Below are 23,487 nucleotides of genomic sequence, written 5' to 3'. Positions count from 1 at the left end.
TTCCACTTTGATCATGTAAAGCAATAGAAACTAAAAGGCAAACAAATAATAGTACTTAATTATTTGATTTATTAAAATTGGTATAATATGTTTTCAATCCCTTGGATTCCTAAATGCAAGTTTGAATTGGTCTCCTTGAAGGCCCCTCAGATCTCTATTCCATTTCATATAATATAAAATTCCACTTCCCATTTGTTATAAAATAAAACAACAAAATAAAATTCATCAGAAGAAGAGAGCATGGCACTATGGCAACTAGGATAACTATTTCATGTTATTCTAATAATTTTTTATTGGCTATAATGACTTATAAATATAAGTATAAGCATAACTGTATCATGCTTCCTAATCATTTTGCTTCTCACCTTCTAAACACTTACTACCGAAATCATTATTAATATTTCATGAGTAAAGCTACTTTAACAAGTGTTAGCTGAATATTATATATATTCGGGAGAGTAATTCATATATTTTTATCTTTGTGAATAATAAATCATAAAATATAAAACAAATAGTTAATGGTTACTATAATTATTCTTCATAATAAAATATCATTCACATTCTTTTAATACCAAGACAAATTAAAGAATCACTTTAAATTTTTAATAAGATGACTTGTTTTCTCTAGTCAACTTAACTAAACTTAAATAATAATATAAAAACAAATTATCTAAAGTAAAAAATGGTCAAATAAAAAAACAAGAGTTTAACTATTATTAATTTATAATTTATCTCATGTATGAATTTTACTATTTTAATTTAATAATTATTAAATTTGTATTTTTTTCATTTAATATTAAAATTTAATCCATAATATAGTAATAACTACAATGAAGAAACTATGACTTCAATTTTAGATAAATAAATTAAATGGGCAAAAAGAATTAGTGAAAGTCAACACAAAATCTTTGAATGTTACCTTGCATGATTTGAAGGGAAATCATGGTAATGGTAGTTGGGTGAAAAAAAAAAGAGGTAAAAACAGAAGAAAAGGTAGAAAAACAGAAAACCAGACAGAAGAGGCAGCAGCAGACACAAACATTTGCATTTGGAAAAAGAGTGAGAAGAGTCACAAGTGAAGTCAAGCACACTCATCAATCATCACTCTTCACTATAAGAATCCATCAAATGAGCCAAAATTTTCACAAATTAAAAAGTCCAAACCAAATCAAAATCCAACTTTCTTCTTCTTCTGCTTCTTCTTCATCAGTCCTTTTCTCTGTTGCAAGTTCCAAAACTTCACTCACTGTGTGCCACCTTCAAATTCTTCTTCAATTTTCATCAATTTGAAAACTTTGCCAACTTCCCACTTTTTCTCTTTCTTCTTCTGAGCTCAACCGTCCTTCCCACAACCCAACAAAACAAAACAAAACAAAAAACACTTAGCAATTAGTATTCTTCTCCGTACATCAATTAAATTCTTCCACCGTTTTTATCTATCAAGGTAACTCTTTCTTTTGCTTTTTTGAATTTAAATAGTTAAAAGATTCCAGCTTTGAAAAACTTACTCACTCATATTTTGTATTACTGGCTAGTTAGATCTGATTTCAAACACAAAGACACTCGGTGAATGTTTTATTTTGAAAGCTATTCTGCATGCCCAGTATCATTTTGTTGCAGAATGAGGCTAACGAAGATAATGGGGTTCATTTTTGTAGGGTTTTGAGTATTACTAGCTTCAAGTTGTGGATAAAGGTTGAACTTTTAGCTTGGTGGTGGTGGTGGTGGTGCATGTGAGAGAATATGGAAGGGAGGATGAAGAAGTACCAAAGGCAAGTGAGTCCTGAGAGGGCAAAAGTGTGGACTGAGAAATCCCCAAAGTACCATCAGAATAGGAAGGTTCCTGTGATTTACTATCTCAGTAGGAACAGGCAGCTAGAACACCCTCATTTCATGGAGGTTCCAGTGTCTTCCCCTGAGGGGCTATACTTGAGAGGTAGATAAAGGAATTCAAGAACCAAAACTTTTTGTGTTGTATTGGGGATGTTTTATGAAATTTGAAGGGATTTGTTTCTGTGTGCAGATGTGATTGATAGACTAAATGCTTTGAGAGGTAGGGGAATGGCTTCCTTGTATTCATGGTCTTGCAAGAGGTGAGTAACTTGTCACACCTTATTGTTCAATTTGTATTTCATTTTTCACCTGACATTATTGTAAGACTTGTTTTATATAAAACCATTCATGTAGTAATCCCTCTATTGGGGAATGGTCCAATTTTTATGTTGTTGTTTCCATTTTGGATTTTAGAAAAGTTGATTCAGCTTAAAGATTACAATTATAGAGAAAACAATGAAGAATTCTAAGCTTGAATTTGTTTTTGATGTTTGTTCTTTTCTTTTGGTAACTCAGAAGCTACAAGAATGGATTTGTGTGGCATGATCTCTTTGAAGATGATCTAATTCTACCTGCCCATGGGAATGAGTATGTCCTCAAAGGCTCTGAACTCTTCGATGAAACCAATTCAGGTAAAGGAGAGAGATATCTACTGTACTTATGTTCAATAGGTGATCATTTGCTAAGATCCGAGTGAATCGATTATTCAGGATCTCAATTGTTGTGGATTTGGCTTTACACTTTACAGATCGTTACAGTCCCATTAACAATGTCAAAATGCAAAGCATGAAGCTGTTGCCAGGGCCACCTTCTTCTAGGAGCCATGATGAAGCTTCCTCTTCTGATAGCATGAATGGGAAAGAGATAAAGAACTCCCAAGAAGATGAGCTTTCCCAAGGACCACACTCTGGTTCATCTGATGTATCTCCAGAGTCTAGAGATGAAAAGAGTGACTCTCTAAGCTTGGCCTTGACAGAGTACAAAATCTATAAGACTGATGGACTGGCAGACGCTTCGACTCAGACAGAAGAACGTGTTAACAGACGGAAAACACATAAAACTTGTACAAGGGGTGTATCAACAGAGGATAGATCATTGGTATCTGAATGCCATGAAATTTGTCGAGTTCCACATGCGAAGGACAATCCTGAAATCTGTAGAGATACCATTTCACCGCCTCCCTCGACTTCAAGTCCCTCATCTTTTGTGGGGAAGCCTGAAACTACTTTGGAATCTCTTATTAGAGCTGATGCTAGTAAGAGGAACAGCTTTAGGATTGTGGAAGAAGATAGCATTCGGATGCCTACCAACACAAGGTTGAAAGCTTCACATTTGCTCATGCAACTGATCTCATGCGGCTCAATATCGGTGAAGAACCACAGTTTTGACCTTATTCCTTCATACAAGCCTAGGTTTTCCAATTCAAAATTCCCTTCTCCATTGTTCTCAACTTCATTTATGTTGGGAGAGTTTGATTGCTTGGCAGAGAATCCAAAGCTCATGAGCCTTAGATTGGAAGACAAAGAATATTTTAGTGGGAGTTTAGTGGAGACTAAACTGAAGGAAGGAGATGGGGATAATGCTCTGAAACGCTCTTCTTCCTATAATGATGAGAGGTATGTTCTGCTTTCAACACCGTTGTCTTAACTGACACAAACCGGAGGAACTGGCTAAGATATTTTCAACTTTTAGAGTTTTGTAATTGTTTTTGATTGGCATCTGATAGGAACACGGTAGTCATCACATCGTGGCCAATGTTTCATCTGTAACAAAACCAGTACACAAATGTGCAGGATATATAAAGAAGCAAAACAAGAAGAAGACAAGGAGGAACCATCATCAGGACATTCAAAATGCATTCCACGATCAATTACTTCGTTGACCAAGCAATTGCGAAGCGAATACATGAAATCCCCCATTTCTGACGAATCGAGAAGCTCGTCTGATAGAATTGACAGCTCATGCAAATCCTCAATAAGATCAAATGGTAGCAGCAAAAGAATCACTGAACCTCTACCAGGGAAAAAGCAATCTTATAAGATAGATTCATTTAGGGAAGATGAGATGATCAAAATTGAAGAAAGTTAAGTGTTGATACTAACTTGTTTCTATTAGTACTTCATTATTTCACTATTTTTTCCAAAGAATATAGATTGATTGGTTTGATTTTAACTCAACAGGCTTGCTTCAGGAGCTCGGGTTATAATCCAATCTTTGCCATACTCTGACACACCATCTAGCAGCTCTTAGAAATTCAAGTTTAGGGTGGTTCCACGGCCATCTTAAAGCCGAAAACTACTGGTTTTTGGCTTTAGTTTGAATTCCACATGATTGAGTGTATCTTGCTAGGCCTGCATGACATTTTCATAAGCCTACAAAGCGAAGAAACCAGAGAAATACTTGCATGCTCTTAAATGACATTTAATACGTATTTCATGAACATTCATAGTGGTTTTTATTTATAATGATTAAATCTTGTGTAAAATCAAAGAATGAGTGGTTATGAATGTTTCAAGAGTATGTATTAAATGTGTTCTAAAAATATGGTTCGGATCATGTAAGTACTTTTTGATGGGGATTGTGAGATCATTGCAAATGGTGTGGTCCCTGTGGTCCATTCCCTCTCTTAAGTATGTGTTGTGATGGTTAGAGTGACTATAGCATTCAGAAATGAAGTGATTGCACATTCTGTTGTAACTACATACACAAATGTATCACAACCTTTTCACCCTTTTTGTTCAGCTTCAAATTATTGGTTGCTATATCATGGCTTGCAGCAAAAGATGTGGGAAAAAAGGATAGTGTTTGAGTCATTTTCCAAACTCATATCTTGGCATTGGTTCTGATGTGATGTGATGTCAAATGCCATGCATGTGAGTTTTGAATCTGACATTGGATTCGTTTGTGTTTTAACTTTTTAGAGCTTCAAAACTAACGTTTAAGTTGGATGATTAGATTTAAATCTCAAAGCTAAAAAGGTGACTAAAAGCTAATTTTATGGACCCTTTTTAGCATTAAGAGTGAGCTTTCCAGTCAAATATTTAAAATGTTTGGATTTAACTTTATGTAAATCAAAATGGTTAATTTGAAAATTTGACATTTAAATGGTTCTATAGCCTAGAGGCATCTACCTTTTAAGTCATTGACAATGATGATTGGAGTGAATGAGTGATGATGTTTACATGGTTCTTTTTGGTTTGAAATTAAAGACATGATCATTGATGGTTATAGAATTAGTCACCGACACTGTGCAATTCAAACTTGCAATTCTTATGTATCAAATAACAAATTTCTTTCTGAAGGAAAACATTAACCCCAAGAACAAAACATCTTAGTCAATGTTATGCAAACATGTATGGTCTAATTTGACATTTTAACTTTGTTGGGTTTTTATATTCATTTCTTATTGATTCTTTTCTTTTTTTTAGATTATGAGCCACTATGACCTTTGCAACAAAGTTCATTAAAGTTTTGATCTCCTAATTTTGGGAATAAAATTTTCCTAAAATGCAATCTTATATTTGTTAAACTCTTATTGGATTTTGTTATATGACTTGCTAGTAGTTTTCTCTCAATGAAATGATTGAGTAATTAAATTAACACAAAGAATTCAATTTTAGTGTATTAACAATATTTAATTATATATGTTCTTTTGGATAATCATCTACGTATTTATGAAGTAATTATTTTTTTTTGTTAATGTGATATTATATAATTAAATAATATATAAAATTGATTTATATTGTGCATCAAAATTAATTTTTTTTTAATGTAAAACTAATTTATTTATTCCGTAGCTTGAGGCAGGAAAATAGGACACTTAACGAAGAGTGGTTTCTATAATGAAATCTATAGAATGGGTCCCATTTATGTGTCTTTTGCAGCAAACAAGAGGGAAAAGTGGGGTAATGTGTGAAAGCTTTATAGTCCCTTTCATGCCTTTGGTCCCTTGAGATCATCATCCACACTACTATCCATTCCTTATTCAATTATAGAATCTTGGGTTTTACTCTAAGCTAAAAGAAAAACCCTGGTCACATTCTATATAGCACTTGTGTCTTGTATCTTCTCACTCAAATCTCCCACTTTGTTTGGTCTTTCTGGCTATATTTATCAGACAAACTTATATGTACTACTTTTGTATATTTTACATATTTTATTTTCGGTTTTGAAGGTGATTAATAAGAAATAAGAGAAGATTAAAATCTATATGGCCAATAGGTTGCTGGATGCATAAGGCATGATTCAAAATTCCTATATTTGTTTAAGCGGACGAATGAACTACTCAACTAACCCAAATGATTATTACCATTGTTATTCTACATTTTAATCTTCTTTGTGTATATTTCAATAAAATGAAAAAAAAAAAAGAATGTTGGAATGGCCAATGATTGTATATGGATAACACTCCAAGTGTTAGAAAGGTCCATTCACCCAAATAGTGTTAACAAACTTTTTCAATTTCGATCCATGTGACTCCAATAATTGTGCCTTCTACAAATCCAATGGAAGAAGCTAAAAATGTTGAACATAGTACTCTTTGTTTACATTACTCATGATTCATGAAAGATACTTATGAACGAAAAAAGAATATTCATTAAACTTATTCTCCCTGCTATGACTAAATCCTATTTTGGTTCGTGAGATTAACGCGATTACTCAATTTGGTTCTCGAAATTCAAAATTATCTATACTAGTCTTCCAGATTCAAGTTTAGACACCATATAGTCCATCGACTCTTTCTGGCAATGATTAGGCAAACGGAGTGCTAAAATACAAAGCGACAACATTTCTGACTTGTTTAGGTGCCAACGGTAAACGACGTCGTTTACTCATCATCTAGCGTGGTAAGGAGGGTGCCATCTTAGCATTCTGTTTGTTTAGTCATCACCAAAAAGAGTCGAGGGACCACATTAGTGTCCGAACTTAAATCTGGATGACTAATATAGATAATTTTAAATTTCAATGACCAAAATGAGTAACCGCGTAAATTTCAGAGACCAAAACGAATATTTAAGTTGATTGGGCCCAAATTTGTATAATGTGAGATTAGCAGCAAACATAAACAAGCCCAAAATAAAAAAAATAGGGAATAATACATGGGCTATTAGAACCACCAAAAAGAAAATGGGCTATTAGATATTTTAAGAGAAAATCATAAATAAATCCATAATTTTTTACTCTCAAAAACATTTTCCTGAGACAATTGAATTTACAGGAAAAAAAAAAGATAGTTGAAAACTTATTTGTATTTAAATTTGGTGAGAGATTCAATTGTTTTCAAAATAAATGTTAAATTTTTTTTGTCATTGTCTCTTATTTGAAATACTCTAAATTATATGATTGGTTTTAAAATATTAATCTTTAATAATACATATTAATAATTACAAGTATAAAACAAATTTGCTCATTGAGTGTCAAATTAAGTTAGGTCAAAGTCCACTTCTCCTTTTATTTTGATCTATTTTTGTTGTTGACCCAACTTGAAAATTTTATCAAATTATTCAAACCAACCCATTATAAGACTTGACTATATTAGCAACCCTTAGTTGTGTTCTAATTTCTTTTAATTTTTGTATCTACTCTAAACATTTTTCTGTTTCAACTCCACTTATGATGGAAATTGTGAAGCTATGCCACAATTTTCCATGTCACTAGCAACTAGGATAAAATCATTCAGCAAAGATTCATATAAGAAAGAAAGTTATAACAACAACATTGCACCATAACATATAAAGTTCCAAGTACAAAATTTGGAGCTTGAACAAGCCTTGTGCCTTCCTCTATAACATGAGCAAAAGAATTCTACCAAATGATAACCAATAAAGTGGTCCAGTCCGGTCCGGTCCGGTCTGGTCCGATCCGATCAAGCCGAGTGCTCCGGCAAGGTCCAATAACACTCACCTAACCATCTCAGTGACTCTTGAAGAACATGAGGTAGCAGGGCTCCCCTGTATCTGCCTTGTATTGTAAGAGTTGCAACTTAAGCATTTATGTGCCACAACATGGAATTGCACTTGAGAATTCACTCCACAATCATTACACAGAATCCACACCTGATATTTTGATTAATACATCAATATTCAAATCCTTTGATCAAATAATGTTATGTTAATAAAAATTGATTGTTACTTACCATCTTGTTTTTGTAGGTTTCTGGCATTGGAGTTGAGGCAATCTGATAAAAAAATATGTTTAAATATCATCCTTCTATGAAGAAACCTAATATATTTGATGTGCCTAAATTAAGGAAAAAATTGTGATACACATACCACTTGATCAAGCTTCTTCCATAAACTTGACATGTCACAAATGGATTTGGAGCAAACCGGACAAGAGTACCTATGATGTCTTTCCATCTCTTTGACACACTCCAAATGTATGGTATGCCCACAAGGCAACACAGTAATATCCCTTAATGTCTCAAACAGATACTGAAAATTAAACAAAAACCAAACAAAATGAAATCATGGGGTTCTTCCCAAAACATTTTACCATAATAAAAGAATAGTCTTTATAGTTTATACCTCAAAGCAAACAGGACAATTGTGATGCATTGCTCTTTCCACACAGCGATGACCAGCTTCCATTATTTTAGAGTAGCAGCACCCTAAAACATATAATGATTAATTTACAATGATCAAGAAAAAAGATATAACTATGCAGAGAAAGCAGTAAGGAACAATGAATGAAACTCACCACATTTCTTGCAATGGAAAAAGTTATCCTTTCCTCCAGTTCTGTAAAACAGATTATTGATCAAACTCTGTTTAGCTTTGTGGATATAATTAATTAATTAATTAATTAATCAAAACTGAATGAAGAAATTAAATTTACCTGCAGATGCCACAATCATCACAGTGGTACTGGTTCTTTGAAACCTGATCAAAGGCAACAAAATTTTAGTACAAGAAGCACAAATTAAATAAGAAAAAGTAGTTCAATCAATGAATCTATCAATCTAGGATTAGAGAACTTACATCATCATCAAAGAATTTGCAAGTACCACAAAAATACTTGCCCATGCATACCCCACAGTTTATGCAGTACTGTTGAACCTGAAAACCATTACAAAAAATCACCAATCTGAATAACAACTTCAACCATATACATAAAGATTACAAAGGTAAGATGTTATGGACTTACATCTTGTTCTGTATCACACACAGAACAAATGACCTGAAAAGTAACCAAATAATCATCATTAACATGTTATAATAACCATCTCTGATTAACAGAAGAGAGTTCTAATGAAATTGAATGCAAACCTTGTTAATTTCATGCCGTGGGATATCATGACGATCCTTAACATTAATCTCCTCAGAGTTCTGTCAAAAACAGAAAACAGAAACAGAAACAAAACAATAAGTAACATTTTCTGCAACAACAAAAAGAACAAAACATGATGAATTAAAAGAATTTCAACACACCTTAGCATCGTTGTGGCAATGCCTACAATCAAAAACCTCATCACAACATGGTGCTCTGATCTTGCATCTCCTTCTGTAATGCTTGCACCTAAAAATGTAAAAACTCGACAACATCAGAATCATCAAATAAAATAAATAAAAATGTGAACTTGATAAAAATGAAAAAGGTTAATACATACCCAAAATTCTCAATTCCAAGTTCCATTGGAGAAACGTGTTTGGAGCTGGGTTCAGCAGAAGAAGAAACAACTTCAGCCTTGGTTTCCATTACTATTACTATGATGATTTAAACGGTATAATATAAATGATGAGAGAGAGAGAGTGTGTGTGTGTTTGTGACATTTAATAAATATATTTATATAAATTATATTATATGACTAAAATTTAGAATATTAGTTAATAAAGACAACCCATGACTCTCTGTTGTGTTGTTTTGTGCATCAACTTAATCCAAATCTGACTTGGCTACACGTAATTAAATTATTGGTAATTGGTGACATAGGATAAGAAAAAACAACACCAATAATGCAACTTGTGACAAACAAAATATCTACCATAAATCGGAACCAAGTGGGCTACAATAAATTATTATTACTACCATATATAAAAATTATATTTTGCTAATAATGAATTTTTAATGTTAGCAAACACAGAAAAGATAAAATTTTGAATGTTTTAATAAGTTGTAATTTTGAAAATTAACAATATTTAAATCTTAATATGAAAAAAGGTGGCGAGTCCACGTGTGCATGTTGACAAATGTGGGACTTGAAAAAATCTAAGGAGAAGAGTAAGGGAAAGTCTTTTCTTTGTTGATATTTTCTGCTTTTTTTCATTGACTAATTAATTTGAACAATTATTGAACTTATCTAATAATTCACCCATCAATCATGGCAACAAGTTTTGTGTTAAATAATCAATGGAGTGAAGAGATAAGCATTGTGAAAGTAAGGCACCAACATGGTTTTCTGTTTTGGGTTTGCGGCTTGCTCCTTGTATTGGTAGATAAAATAATAAAATATTAATTAAATTAATTCAATAATTGCAATCAATATTGGAGAGTTTAGACTTTAGAGGTAAAAGGAAAACGTGGCGGATTTTGAGTGGTTGCAAAAGTTGCAGTTGAGACCTATCCCAAATAATTGTTGGAATATGTACGGTATCCATAACACATTATATAAAAATTTTAAATATATTAAAAATATCGATATTCTAATTATTTTAACTATTAATTTAAATTATAAAAAATATATATAATATATATTAATTAAAATTAATTATTAAAATAATTGAAATATCGGTACATTTAAAACTCTTTTCACATTATATACTCTTATGTTTATTATTTCGGCCTCTAACTTTATAGGAAGGAAATAAAAATTGTGGCGGAACATGAAGCCTAATTAGAACTAATAATAATAAATCATTGGTGAACAAATCTTCATGTGCACAAAGATAAAAAAGAAGATAAGAGCAAATTGGAATATGAATAAAAGAAAGTTAGAAAAAAGAGGATTGGTAGATAAGTATGTCTATATTCAAGTTGACAAAAAGAGGAACGAACATGTGAGGAGGGAAAAAAGTATTCATCAATGTGTTTATTATTATCTTATCTATTATTTATCAATAACTGTATTCTTCCACCTTTATTTATTTATTTGGTAGTGAGAAGGAGATTTTTTTCATTCTTTTAAACTAGGATATCTATTTTTTCACTTTTTTAAACTATAATTTTATTTATTTATTTATTTATCTATTTGGTGGGTTTCCTTTAATTTTTTTCCCATCAATAAATCAAGGACTAATTTATTATGAATTTAAGTTTTATTTTATTTTATTTTTTTATTTTTTTGGTTTATCCAAACGGTATCTCCTAACCCGACATGTTAAGGACTAATTCGTCGCGGATTTGAGCTCCATTTGAGGGTCTGTTGCTGGTCAATGGGTTGCTGCATGTACAAAGCGGGGTTTGAACTCCCGACACTTGCTTAAGCGGACGAGTGAACTGATCATTTGAACAACCAAGTTGGTTTTAATTGGTTAGAAATTTAGTTGGATTCTTTCATCTTTATTATTAAAATTTTTTACTATTAGGCTTGTCATTATTTTTTGGCTTAAGCATTGGTCTTGTCTATTAGGTTATGATCCATACTAGTAGTTTTACACAAATAAATATGAGCCAATATGGGCCTAGTTGTTTGAGATAAGCCTGGTTGGAAGAAAAAGAGACAGTGTTGTGTTGATATAAACCGTGTAAGCCCAATAATGGTCTCGTACTTCGTTCAAAAACGTATTAAAAGTTTTAGATATTTTGAAGGGCCTTGTAATCAGTTTTTTCCCTTTATTCAACCAAAAAAAAAAAGTTTTAAATCTTCTTTTATATTAAGTTTAAAATATAAAAAATATTATCAATACATTAAAAATAAATTATCATTAGTCGCTAAATCGCTATATATTTTTTGTACATTTCATGTGTTATTTTATATATTTTAATTTATATTTTATATTATATTATATATAAACGATTAACTTTAGTTTATTAATGGCCTCTATTCTTAAAATATTGATCATAGATTGAGTTCAATTGTTCAATTTGTTTCATGTTAAGTAAACATAATAGGTTAGATCAGTAAAAGTAATTATTTTTTAATTAATTAAAAGAATAATTATTTAAAAAGAGGAATGTGATGGCATGATTGTAAATATATTAAATAATTTAATAATTAATTATTTATATAATGAAAAATTTGACAGTAAAATAAAATTTAGTTGGGAGAGACTCTAAAAATAAAATCTATAAAAAAATCACTTACTAAAATATTAAATCAAACTTAATCAAAATTTTCTCGTTCTATCTCTAATTAGTATAAAACTATAAATGACGATAGATTAACTATCGATACTCATACTTACATCAAACTCAAACCAATTCATTAGCAACATCATCGCATTTCTTTTTTTATCCGACAATGAAGAAGACTCCGATTTCACCTGATCTACCGCTGACAGTCGAAGAAACTACGAAATACAATAGTGGCAACCGTTCTCGCAAACTCATCATCAAGTGGGAAGACAGGTGGATCAGTTGTACCACTAATAAGGACGCCATCACCGCTGCAAATACTACCAGCGGTGATGATTTCGGCACAAGACTCCAGTCGTTACCACTGTAACCAACTGTGACTCCGAAGAGTGTTAATGTTGCAAGTGTGAGGAGTAATGTATGAAATTAGTCTCGCATTGAAGAAAACAAGAAAGGTTAATCGGTGTGGTTTAAAATATTGAATCAAACATAATCAAATGCCCCTCTCTTTGTCTATAGCTAGTATAAAACTATAAATAATGATAGATTAACCATCATTACTCATGCTCACATCAAACACAAACTAATACGCTAGCAACACCACCACATTTCTTTTCCCATCTGGCAATGAAGAAGCCTTCAGTTTTTCCTGATCTACCGCTGACGGCCGAGAAAACTACGAGATGCAATAGTGGCAACCGTCATCGCAAACTCATCATCAAGTGCGGAGGCAGGTGGATCGATTGCACTACTAATAAGGAGACCATCATCACTGCAAACACTACCGGCGGCGATGATCTTGGCACAGGACTCCAGCCGTCGCCGCTGGAACCAATTGTGACTTCAAAGAGTGTTAATGTTGCAAGTGTGAGGAGTAGTGTATGAAATTAGTCCCACATTGAAGAAAGTAAGGTTAATCGATTTGGTTTAAGGAGTATTCAAGGTGAAATATCAGAGGCTCTGATACCAGAAATATTTTAAACCAGATTGATTAATATTCCTTACTTTTTTCAATGTGGGACTAATTTTATATTCTACTCCTCACACTTACAGAGCCAGAAAGAGTAGAGTCACACTCCGTGCATAGCATCTTCTCTGCCACCAACATCACATGATGATCTTGTCGAGACGAGGGAGAAGCTCATGCATGATTTCAAGACTTCATTGGACAAGCAAATTTCAGCAAAGAAGATAATCACAAACCGCTTGAACCGACACCACCAGTAATGACAGCGGCGGCTGCGGAACGCAATCCAAAGATTGAAAATAAATGATAGCATATGTGACGTCATTGTAGAAAATGTTTGAAAATGTAGAACAAAAAGCAGGAGTTGTACCAAGAAAGAGAGACCGCCGTCATTCAGGTTTGTGTTGACGGTAGCGGAGATCGAAGAAGATTTCATGAAGACAACAACGGATAAAAACCGACGCGGTCCAGAAATATGCAGAAACAATTGGATGTAAGTTGCATTATTCTTAGTTGCTTGTAGCGTAAGAAAAGTTAAAACTTTATGTCTTAATTTATTTCATTATTAGAATTAGTTTAACTTTGTGTTTTAATAATGTTATTTTATTGATATCTATCTTATTTTTTATTTTTTATTTTTGTGCATAATCTTGTTCTCGATTTATATTTAACAAAAATATTAGTAATAATGTGAATATTTTTTTTATGTATTAAAAATTTGTCATTGTCAATAAATTACTGTATAAATAATTTAAATTTTTAACATTTATTTTAATAAACGAATAAATTAACTAATTAACTAATCTAACTTAGTTGTAAATTTGTAATAATGTGAGCATTATGAATCAAGTTTTTTTTTTTTGGTTTCCATTATGAATCAAGTTTTATACAAATATTAACAAAATCTTGGGTCTTTTGTCAAAAAACTTAGAACAAGTGAATATAGAAGACCAAAAAAACCGAGAGGTTTCTAGAGAGGGCCGAAGGGATAGTGTGTGAATGATAATAGTGAATGGCAATGACAGATTGGAGGATCATATTTTTTAAGTAGCCACCAACCATTGACTCGCACACTCTTAACACTTGACACTTACCGAGTTACTCTCTCTGCTGCATTATCACAAACACCTTAACCTCACTCTTTCAACAACTCCCACAATGCAAGCAACCATGGTGGTGGCGCCACAACGCCTTCTCTCTCCCTTCACAACCTCAATCCTCAAGTCCTCTTTCTCCGGCGTCTCCATCAACTTCTCTCCTCAATCCCAATTTGCATCCCTCTCTGCCTCCGCCGCCAAGCCCCTCACCGTCGTCGCCGCCACCAAGAAGGCCGTCGCCGTCCTCAAGGGTAACTCCCCCGTCGAAGGCGTCGTCACTCTCACCCAGGATGACAACGGTCTGCTTTCCCTCTTTTCCATTCCCTCAAAGTTTCCAACTTTCTGGTCAAAATTGACTTCGTTACATTGTTGAAACCCAGTGAAGCTATCGTAGTCTTCATCAATTATATAGTAGTGCATTGTGAATTTGTGAAGCTTCCCAATTTCCTCTTTTGGTGAATTATTTATTCTTTTTCTCTGTGTTGGGTAGTTCTACTTAGATTCTGTTCAGCGGTTTTTGTGTTAGTTTAAGTTCTTGTTTGGGTTATAATTAAATTTTCACGAATTCATAAGGAAAAGTTATTGTATCTCTGCGATAATGTGTTGCTATTTGCTAAGCGTGCTATAAGTCTTATTGATATCCATCAATTCCAATAGCAATAATGCAGGTGTTTACTGCATCATATGGGATTAGTTTACTTCTTAGTATGTTGTTAATCAACTAAATCTGTGTGATTGTGGTGTGTAGGCCCTACTACTGTTAATGTTCGTGTTACTGGCCTTACTCCAGGTCTTCATGGATTTCACCTAGTGAGTATTCTCTGCAATTGATAATTATACTGAGAATGGTATCTTTTGTTTTCCCCTTTCAAAATCTTGATGTCTTATTTTGCAGCATGAGTATGGTGATACCACAAACGGCTGTATTTCAACAGGTAATGAAGCTTGGCCTTGGTTTTCAACTCTTTTAGCCCAAGGTTTTCATTTTTCTTGCTATGGTTCAATTGACCAAGTTAAAGGTTTTGCTTCTTGAATGACTTGTTTAGGAGCGCATTTCAACCCGAATAACCTCACACATGGTGCTCCTGAGGATGAAGTCCGTCATGCGGGTGACCTGGGAAACATAGTTGCTAATGCAGATGGTAATAATTGTTTCTCTTCACTTTTTTATTGGTCTACTATCAAATGATTTCTGGACCTGCTATGTATAAACTACTTGCCATTTTTTGCAACACAGGTGTTGCAGAGGCAACAATCGTCGATAATCAGGTAATTTATATAATTTGCATTTCAGTACAGCAATTTGTTATCTCACAAGTTTTTCAAAGTGTTCTCCATTTTTTCGTGTTTGTGAATTCCAAATCTTATTTTGAGGAACTGTAACTCTGTTTCTGTCATAGTCAAATGTGCAATTTGTTGCAAAACATGCAGATACCACTCAGTGGCCCCAATTCAGTTGTTGGAAGAGCATTCGTGGTTCATGAACTTGAGGATGATCTTGGAAAGGGTTAGCTTTTCCTCTTCATACACTTGTTTATGTTTCTATATCCCCTTCACTTGACCCTGCTGTAGAGGAAATTATCTTAGCTTCAAAACTTGTCTTAGCCAAGTTATTAGAATATGAATGTGCAATGGATGTGTACTTATCACAGGGGAGCTGTGATATGAAAATGGAATTGGTTGTTTGTCTTATGGCATATTATATCTCCTTGCTGTCATTTTAGGCTTGTATATAATTACTAAGTATAGTATGTTAATTATAACTGGAGTATTTTTACTTTATCCTCATGCACAAGTGCTTGTACTTTCACAGGTGGGCATGAACTTAGTTTGACAACTGGAAATGCTGGTGGAAGATTAGCATGTGGTATGCATAACATCATGAATTAAAAGAGTTCTGCTCATTTCATATTTATCAATTCATCCATTTCAGCATGGTTATGTGTTGTTTGATTCACTTCTTTGCTGCAAATTTCTAAGACGAATTATTTTCCATTAATTTATTATTGATGTTAAAGTGATTTCTTCATAGATATGAACTATAATCAAATTTACTGTCTTTGAAAATGTAATTTGGTGGGAGATGCTTTTGGAACGTTTATATTGGTTGTCATCTTCAGGGCTTTACATAATAACATTGCATTACTCTAACATCATGTTTGGGTTTTCATTTGGAAATTTTTAAATCATAGTTGAATAGCGTTTGCCCAAACCTTGGTTTTGGAGTTCCATCATAAATTTTTTTGTTTTCCTCTCTGACAATGTGTCTGTTATGCTTGCTTGTTTGCAGGTGTAGTTGGTCTGACTCCACTGTAAATGCAATGAGTGTTTTTGTAGCAGACATTTTATCTTTTCATTGGTTACCACGATCTTTGAAGCATGAAGACCTTCTATGGCTTTTCCTTTCTTCAGTATGGAGCATATTGTCCTTACAAAAATGTGGGAGAAATATAATATTTGTCCAATCACCAGGAGATTAATTATGCTTCTAAGTGTTTAATCCCAAATAAAAAATGTGATTTCTGAAGTGGTTCTTATTGCATGGTTGTCAACCAACCTAGTTTGGTTCTTCATATTGATCTATCACTTGCAATCTAGAATTCTAGATTCTAGAACCAGCAGGCTAGCTTTTCATGCATAGTAAGGCCTCTTTTGGAAAGGACTTTGTATCCATAATATAATAATTAAATAAAGACAGGAACTTGCCTTGCTTGTTCTAAGAAAGTGAAGAAAAAAATAATGACTTAAATGGACCAAGTTGAACTTTGTATTTGATGTACTAAGATGATTTAATAGTATAGATTTTTTTTGTGACTAAAAAAGTTAGAGCAGGGAACACAGTCCCAGAAACAAGAAAAATTTAACGTACTATTTCTAGAAACTTGCACTGATTAGCTATGGTTAAAGAGGCGTTGATGAGCAAGTGTCGGGAGTTCGAATTCCGCCTTGTACATGCAATAACCCATTGGCCAACGACAAACCCTTAAATGGAGTTCAGTACCGCGACGGATTAGTCCTTGGCCTGTCGGGTTAGGTGATACCGTAGAAAACCAAAAAAGAGGCGTCGATGAGTTTTGGTTAGCAAAATGAAATCATGTGAATTTGGAATGTTTCGTTACTAATTATGTGTCATCACACTACTTTAGCTAGTGACAACCTTTTCTAGTTAGCAGTTGGACTTTCAATGGAAGCAACTTGCACTTAGGTATACGGCAGCAGCCTACACTTCAACATTAATAGTAAAATCGAAGAGTGTATCTTATTTTTTACCCAAATATAATAAATGGGAGCATAGCATAGCATGTTAGAACATGCATGTAGTAGATGATGCCACGTGGCGATTCTGTGGCCTTAATAAATAACTTATGATAGAGCAATAACAGTGCACGTGCCTTTGCATAATTAAGTGTAGTAGTAGTAGTAGTAGCTAGTAAAGTTTCAATTCTGGTCACGACTTAAGCATGATGAATAATGATGAAGGGATAAATAAAGAGTTGGTTCTATACATATGAAATGTATGTAATAGTAATAGTAAAGGGTAACCCTAAGACACAGACACAAGTTGGCAATGAGTCATTGTCCTAATCGAAACTCTCATCTTGAAAGGAAGAAGGATTTGCCGACCCACTATACACACTTACCCGTGACTTCACTTGTCTTCTTCGCTCTTTGCAATATCCTCTTAATTACTAACGTAACGTAACATCACCAAGGTTACCAACATTTCCCTCAAATCTCATAATATAACAAGGATCGCTGATAATTCAAATTATTGTCTACTTGACGCACTCATTGCTTGTAGGGTAATTGAGTTAAGTATCACAAATGTCTAATTTCATAGTTATCATCATAAGAAATATGCATAATATGTATGTCCAATTTTTATAATTGCTAAACAGCACATGACAAACTTTTTGGTCAAAGCTAAGATCAATACTTTCAAGGAATTTGATAGAAACCAAACATTGTACACGGATATATTTTAATGAATATCATACCACCTTGGGATATTTATTATATATATTTAAAACGTAACAGTTTGAAGTAAGTGCTTGTAACAATATGTATAATATATAATATAACATTTATAATTTTATAATTATATATATTTAAAATTATATAATTATTCTAGTGATAATTAATAAGAGGCAACTTACTAAGGACAATGACATGGGCTTCAATAATCATGAAATACAGATTACGATCCCAATTAAGTTTGCATTAACTCAACTGTATGTCAAAGCCTCACGTAGAACGGTTTATAATGTTCTTTAGAATAGGTATTTTATTTTATTTTCTGTAAAATAAACACAATTTTTAATAAAAATTAAAGATTATAAATTTCTAAAATTACCAATCACTTTCTTAAAATTTTACTTTATATTACAATTCATATAAGAATAATTTTTATTAACATAAAAAAATTTATTAACAAAAAAATGATAATTTTCTAGAATTATTCTTTTAAAATTATTTTATTTTATGTTCAATTTCAAAAAATAAAATAAAATTGAACATTATAAACCGTTTTGTTCATTATTGTTTAATAATCAAGGAGGCTTTGGCCAGTTGAATATATAATTCATTAGTCTACTTAAATAAATGTCAAAAATTTAAACTAATAAATATTAAATAAGCTAAGATATTTTTAAGCTGTATAGATTTTAGACTGATTTTTTATTGTCTTTTAAATATTATTGTAATACAATATTGTTATTTTTATACGTTTATATATATATCCTTTTAGTTTATTTCTATTATTTATTTTTCAACTACTATAGTATTTGTCTTTCATAATTGTTTTGGTACGCAGGTGTTGCAGGGTAATATTCTATAAATAAATATGCATAATGTGGAAGTAATGTCTTATATTAAAGTTTTGCTGTTCAAAAGCCGGTTGCTTCCAAGTGACAACTGATCCAAAACATTTGAAATTATGAAAATAATAATAATAATAATAAATAAGAAATTTTATGTAGAGTGGAAATGAAAGGGTCTTAGTTTGTTGTAATGTAAGAAGTAATTAATAAGAAAATAGAAGATAGAGTGCATGCTTAGTTGCAACGAACCACTTTGTCTTTACCGCCATGAGAGGATGGAGGTGGAGTAAGTATTAGGTTTACTATCTACTAATTTGTGTTCCATGCCATGCCATTCAACATCACTTTGAATTTAAGCAATTCCTCATTCCATATTCTACTTAGCTTCCACCTACACACCTAGCTAGCTTCATTATATTACTGCCTAACAAATATACTTTGCAAACCTTAAGGTAAGGTTTGGTGAAGAGATAGATACGAAAAGACTGAATCTGAGAGACAGAAATTAAGAGACAGAAATTAAAATAAAAATGAAACTCTAATTTAATTTGTACAAAGAGTAAAATTAGAATTAATTAATTGAAATGAGGATATTTTAAGTATAAAATATTATTAAAGTTTAAGTCTTCATCTCTAAAAATTTTAGTCTCCTATATCCTCACTTTTTGAAAGTACTGAAATACTGAAATTTTGAATACAGAGACAAAAATTTTAGTATCAATCTCTAAACCAACAAATATGATACTAAATCTTAGCCTCTCAATCTCCGTCTCAATACCTCAAAATAAACACTACTTAACTACAACACCCACAAATATTTGATAAAAAATATGATGAATTTTATTCTAGCTAGGTTGTTACATATTCCTTGACCACTATTTAGGCATTAGCCTAACTTGATTTTCACATTCGTTACTTCATCACACCGATTTCTCCTTTAATTTTATCCTCTTCTCTCTTCCTCTTTTTATATATTCTTTTGCAATCTATTCCCCCATCAACACAAAAGACCCAAACCCTTAAACCTAAAACTATATACTAATTAATAATAATTAGCATGCTAATAAATATGTAATTTTTGGCATATTTTTCAACAAGGAACGTGACACTTTTAATTAGTTAATAATCTTACTTGAAAGGTCACATATTCTACACCTACCAAAACACATTAGATATCGTCATTCTCGTTATACTATATCAAAAAAAAAAAAAAAAAAAGAGGATATGAAAGTGAAACTATGTTAGTGAAGTGGGAATTTTCCCAACTACAATATAAAGTGGGTTTTTCCTTTGGCCATGTCACTTTCTTGGACCGCATGGTTTTATATAGTTGCGGATAATATGAAAATTATCGTTTTCAAAGGTGGTTCGTTCACTGCTGACCAAAGAAAAAAAAATAGATATGATATATATATGTTGTAATTAAAAATTTTAAAATAATAATAATATAAATGAATCAAATTAAAGCAATATAAATATATATATAGTTACTTACTTGAGGTGCTTTAGCTACAACCAACTTGTTTTGTTCTCATGAGTGGTTCACAAGCTTCTCTCCCTCAGTGACGTGTGAACTGTTTAAAGTGGACTTGGAGTATTCAGTCCACTACTTTCACTCTCTACCTAGTAGTTAATTTCATTAAATTAATATGTAATATATGTATATAAGAATAATATTTTAGCCCAACTCCCTTCTCAAGAGCGTGTTCTTCAGTCACTTAAATTTATAGAAATTAATGAATTGATAAACAACATATATATAATATATTTTTTTTTCGAATAATATTTTGTTGATATAGTTATAAGCTTGATATATATGGTGGAAGTGCAGCATGAAATAATGTTCCTTTGCTTTTTGTTCTTTCATTTTCCTGAAAATGAGAACTACTCTCTAGCTAGTTCAACAATTGAGAAGTCCTTTTCATCTAATTAGGTAAGATGGACATTTGACCTTTTTTCTATAATTTGTCTTAATTGGTAATTTTTTCTTGCATATTTAATTTCCATTTTCTAGGTTACATATATTAGTTATTAATTTGATCACATAGTATAGTATTATAATTCATATCTTCAAGTACTTGAGGATATTAATTATTTTGACAATTCTTTTTGTTGAAAAAAAAAAAAACCATCCTAAACAATGTTGATAATTATACTCTAAAAGATAATGAGATTTTCAATAATTTTTTTTTGTTTGTAATCTATATTTTTATAAAATTGATTAGTCTCTTCATTAATTTTTTTTAGATTAATAAAATATGTCTATACGACACATTAAAGTGATGATTTGTTCGATAAGTATCAATTAAAATTGTTAAATTATTTTTTTTAGTTGGAATTTTGTTGTCTTTTAAGGGTAATAATTGTCAAAAATCATATAAAAACTGAGAAATATTAATAATTTTTATTTTTTTACTTATATAAATTGAATGAAGGATATATTTTTTAATATTTTTATTCTTATTTTAAAAAGTTGTTAAGATATTATATTATTAGAATTATATTAAATTTTAAGTGTACTCAATTTAAATTTTCTATTATAGTTCACATAAACTCACTATTAATTATTAAAAAATTATATATTTAATTTTATAATAAATAATAAAAAAATTGACACAATATTGTATCTCAAATAGATACAATAAATAAAAATATTTATATTAACTAACTATATAAATATAACATCAAATATTTAAATTTTAATATTTTAAAATAAGTAGTAATAAATCGATAAGATTAATAACAATAATTAGCAATGTCATTTTTATTAAAATATATATCTTCTTTTCAAGTTTTATACAATAAATTTAACTAATATATATAAAAAAATAAACAAAAAATAGAGAAAGAAATTTCTAAACAACTCTGATAATTATTACGAAAAACAATTCGATCCTTAATAAAAAAGTCTATTAATTTTAGTTGACACTTCAAAGACAAGTCAATTAATTAATGTGTATGTCACGTAGATATGTTCTGTTAACTCAAGAAAAAAAATTAGAGTAAAGTATCGTTTTCGTTTTCAACGTTTGGGATAAGTTTTAAAGTTGTTCCTAACGTTTTAATCGTCCTATTTAAATTCCTAACGTTTCAAAATTGGCTCAATGTTGTCCTGCCATTAGAGATCTGTTAACATAATTGACGGCGGTACAAAATTGAGACGATTTTAAAACGTCAGGGATTTAAATATAACGAAAACGTTGGGGACAAAAACGATACATAGAAATAAATTTTAATTTTTTCCTTTAATAATATCAATTTTTTACTGTACATAGTATTCAATTATTTTTTAATCACATTTAAGTAAATTACACTTAATCACACAACTTTCATTCTAAATCATTTTTTTATATTTTTATATTAAATTATAACTTTAAGTGTAAAATTATTAAAAAATAAATTTATTTAGAATGAAAGTAATGTGATTAAGTGTAATTTACTTAGATGTGAATATGTGATTAAAAAATAATTCAATACTATGTACAGTAAAAAATTGATATTATTAAAGGATAAAACTAAAATTTATTTCTAAGTATCGTTTTTGTCCCCAACATTTTCATCCTATTTAAGTCTTAACGTTTCAAAATCGTCTCAATTTTGTCCTACCGTCAATTATGTTAACGGATTTTTAACGGCAGGACAACATTAAGTCAATTTTAAAACGTTAGGAATTTAAATAGGATGATTAAAATGTTGGGGACAAAAATAATATTTTACTCAAAAAATTATTAATAAAGGACTAATCAATTTCGCAAAGTTAAAGATCAAAGATTAAAAAAAGATATTTTCTATAAAAACTTTATGATAGTTCAAAAAACTCCCGAGATAGTTATTTATTTTTTTAAATTTTAAATTTATTCTTTAATAGTTTTGATCACACAAAATTTAGTGTGCATGTATATATATACTTTGTCAGAGGAATAAATGTAACCACAAACCAACATTTATTCAAGTTAACGTCTTATATAATTCAAGTTGCATAAGTATAATAATTAGTTATTAATTGGTACTAGTAGCTAGTTGGAAAAAGCGGCATAGTCACATTATTTTTCATAGCAAATTGCATAATATCATAAAGAATAATACTACACTTTCTTAGCCCCTTCTTTTTCAATCAATATATTTATTGAACTTTCTCCTTTATGTGAAATGGAAAATAACATAATTTTATGGGAGAGTTTTTGAGGTTATGGCAATGGCAGCATCAAATACCAAGCTATCTCACATTACGTGCCTCACACAACACAACTTGAACTTACCACATTCAATTTGCTACGCTAAGAATCTGCCGTACTTTTTCTTATTTTATTTTTTATTTTCATTTTTCTGCCTCTCATTTTTTTCCCATTCACTGTACATTGAACCTTCCACTATTATACATGCTGAAATAATTCACGTTACCTATTCATAAATCTCTCTCTTCTATATATTTTTTTCACGAATCTTCGTTCCCACATGCATTTGTTAATTTAATCAATTTTATTGCCATTATTTTGATACAAATTTATATATAATAATAATAAAAATTAATTAATAA

General features: G+C 31.2%; 3 protein-coding genes across 6 annotated transcripts; 2 read left to right on the top strand and 1 right to left on the bottom strand.

Moving 5' to 3' along the window:
* Positions 1 to 1,041: 1,041 nt before the first annotated feature.
* On the top strand, positions 1,042 to 4,741 carry LOC130967609 (protein SOSEKI 3-like). 4 transcript variants are annotated; one of them, XM_057892543.1, is made up of 7 exons: positions 1,042 to 1,444; positions 1,659 to 1,936; positions 2,024 to 2,093; positions 2,350 to 2,465; positions 2,582 to 3,449; positions 3,627 to 3,916; positions 4,014 to 4,741. In XM_057892543.1, exons 2-7 carry the CDS (start codon positions 1,744 to 1,746, stop codon positions 4,037 to 4,039), a joined length of 1,563 nt encoding a protein of 520 aa, XP_057748526.1. In that variant the 5' UTR covers positions 1,042 to 1,444; positions 1,659 to 1,743; the 3' UTR covers positions 4,040 to 4,741. The 4 variants fall into 4 exon arrangements, with proteins under 4 accessions (XP_057748526.1, XP_057748527.1, XP_057748528.1 ...); XM_057892544.1 differs by lacking the exon at positions 4,014 to 4,741 and having other exon boundaries at positions 3,627 to 3,921; XM_057892545.1 differs by lacking the exons at positions 3,627 to 3,916; positions 4,014 to 4,741 and adding an exon at positions 3,560 to 3,625.
* Positions 4,742 to 7,495: 2,754 nt separating this feature from the next.
* LOC130970729 (E3 ubiquitin-protein ligase RZFP34) lies at positions 7,496 to 9,655 on the bottom strand. The gene is made up of 11 exons (XM_057896898.1): positions 9,443 to 9,655; positions 9,264 to 9,351; positions 9,102 to 9,161; positions 8,980 to 9,012; positions 8,814 to 8,891; positions 8,671 to 8,714; positions 8,533 to 8,573; positions 8,361 to 8,443; positions 8,106 to 8,267; positions 7,970 to 8,011; positions 7,496 to 7,889 (listed from the first exon to the last, which is right to left on the bottom strand). Exons 1-11 carry the CDS (start codon positions 9,529 to 9,531, stop codon positions 7,734 to 7,736), a joined length of 876 nt encoding a protein of 291 aa, XP_057752881.1. The 5' UTR covers positions 9,532 to 9,655; the 3' UTR covers positions 7,496 to 7,733.
* A 4,413-nt stretch (positions 9,656 to 14,068) lies between these two features.
* Positions 14,069 to 16,842, top strand: LOC130970254 (superoxide dismutase [Cu-Zn], chloroplastic). Its single transcript, XM_057896272.1, has 8 exons — positions 14,069 to 14,429; positions 14,879 to 14,940; positions 15,026 to 15,065; positions 15,177 to 15,272; positions 15,368 to 15,399; positions 15,562 to 15,637; positions 15,944 to 15,997; positions 16,421 to 16,842. The coding sequence occupies exons 1-8, from the start codon at positions 14,192 to 14,194 to the stop codon at positions 16,444 to 16,446; spliced, it is 624 nt and encodes a 207-aa protein (XP_057752255.1). The 5' UTR covers positions 14,069 to 14,191; the 3' UTR covers positions 16,447 to 16,842.
* Positions 16,843 to 23,487: the final 6,645 nt, after the last annotated feature.

The sequence above is a fragment of the Arachis stenosperma genome, chromosome 3, assembly GCF_014773155.1.
Source record: "Arachis stenosperma cultivar V10309 chromosome 3, arast.V10309.gnm1.PFL2, whole genome shotgun sequence".
NCBI classification, from domain to species: Eukaryota; Viridiplantae; Streptophyta; class Magnoliopsida; order Fabales; family Fabaceae; genus Arachis; species Arachis stenosperma.
The sequence above is the reverse complement of the archived record's forward strand: the minus strand, read 5'-3'. Positions and strand labels throughout refer to the sequence as shown.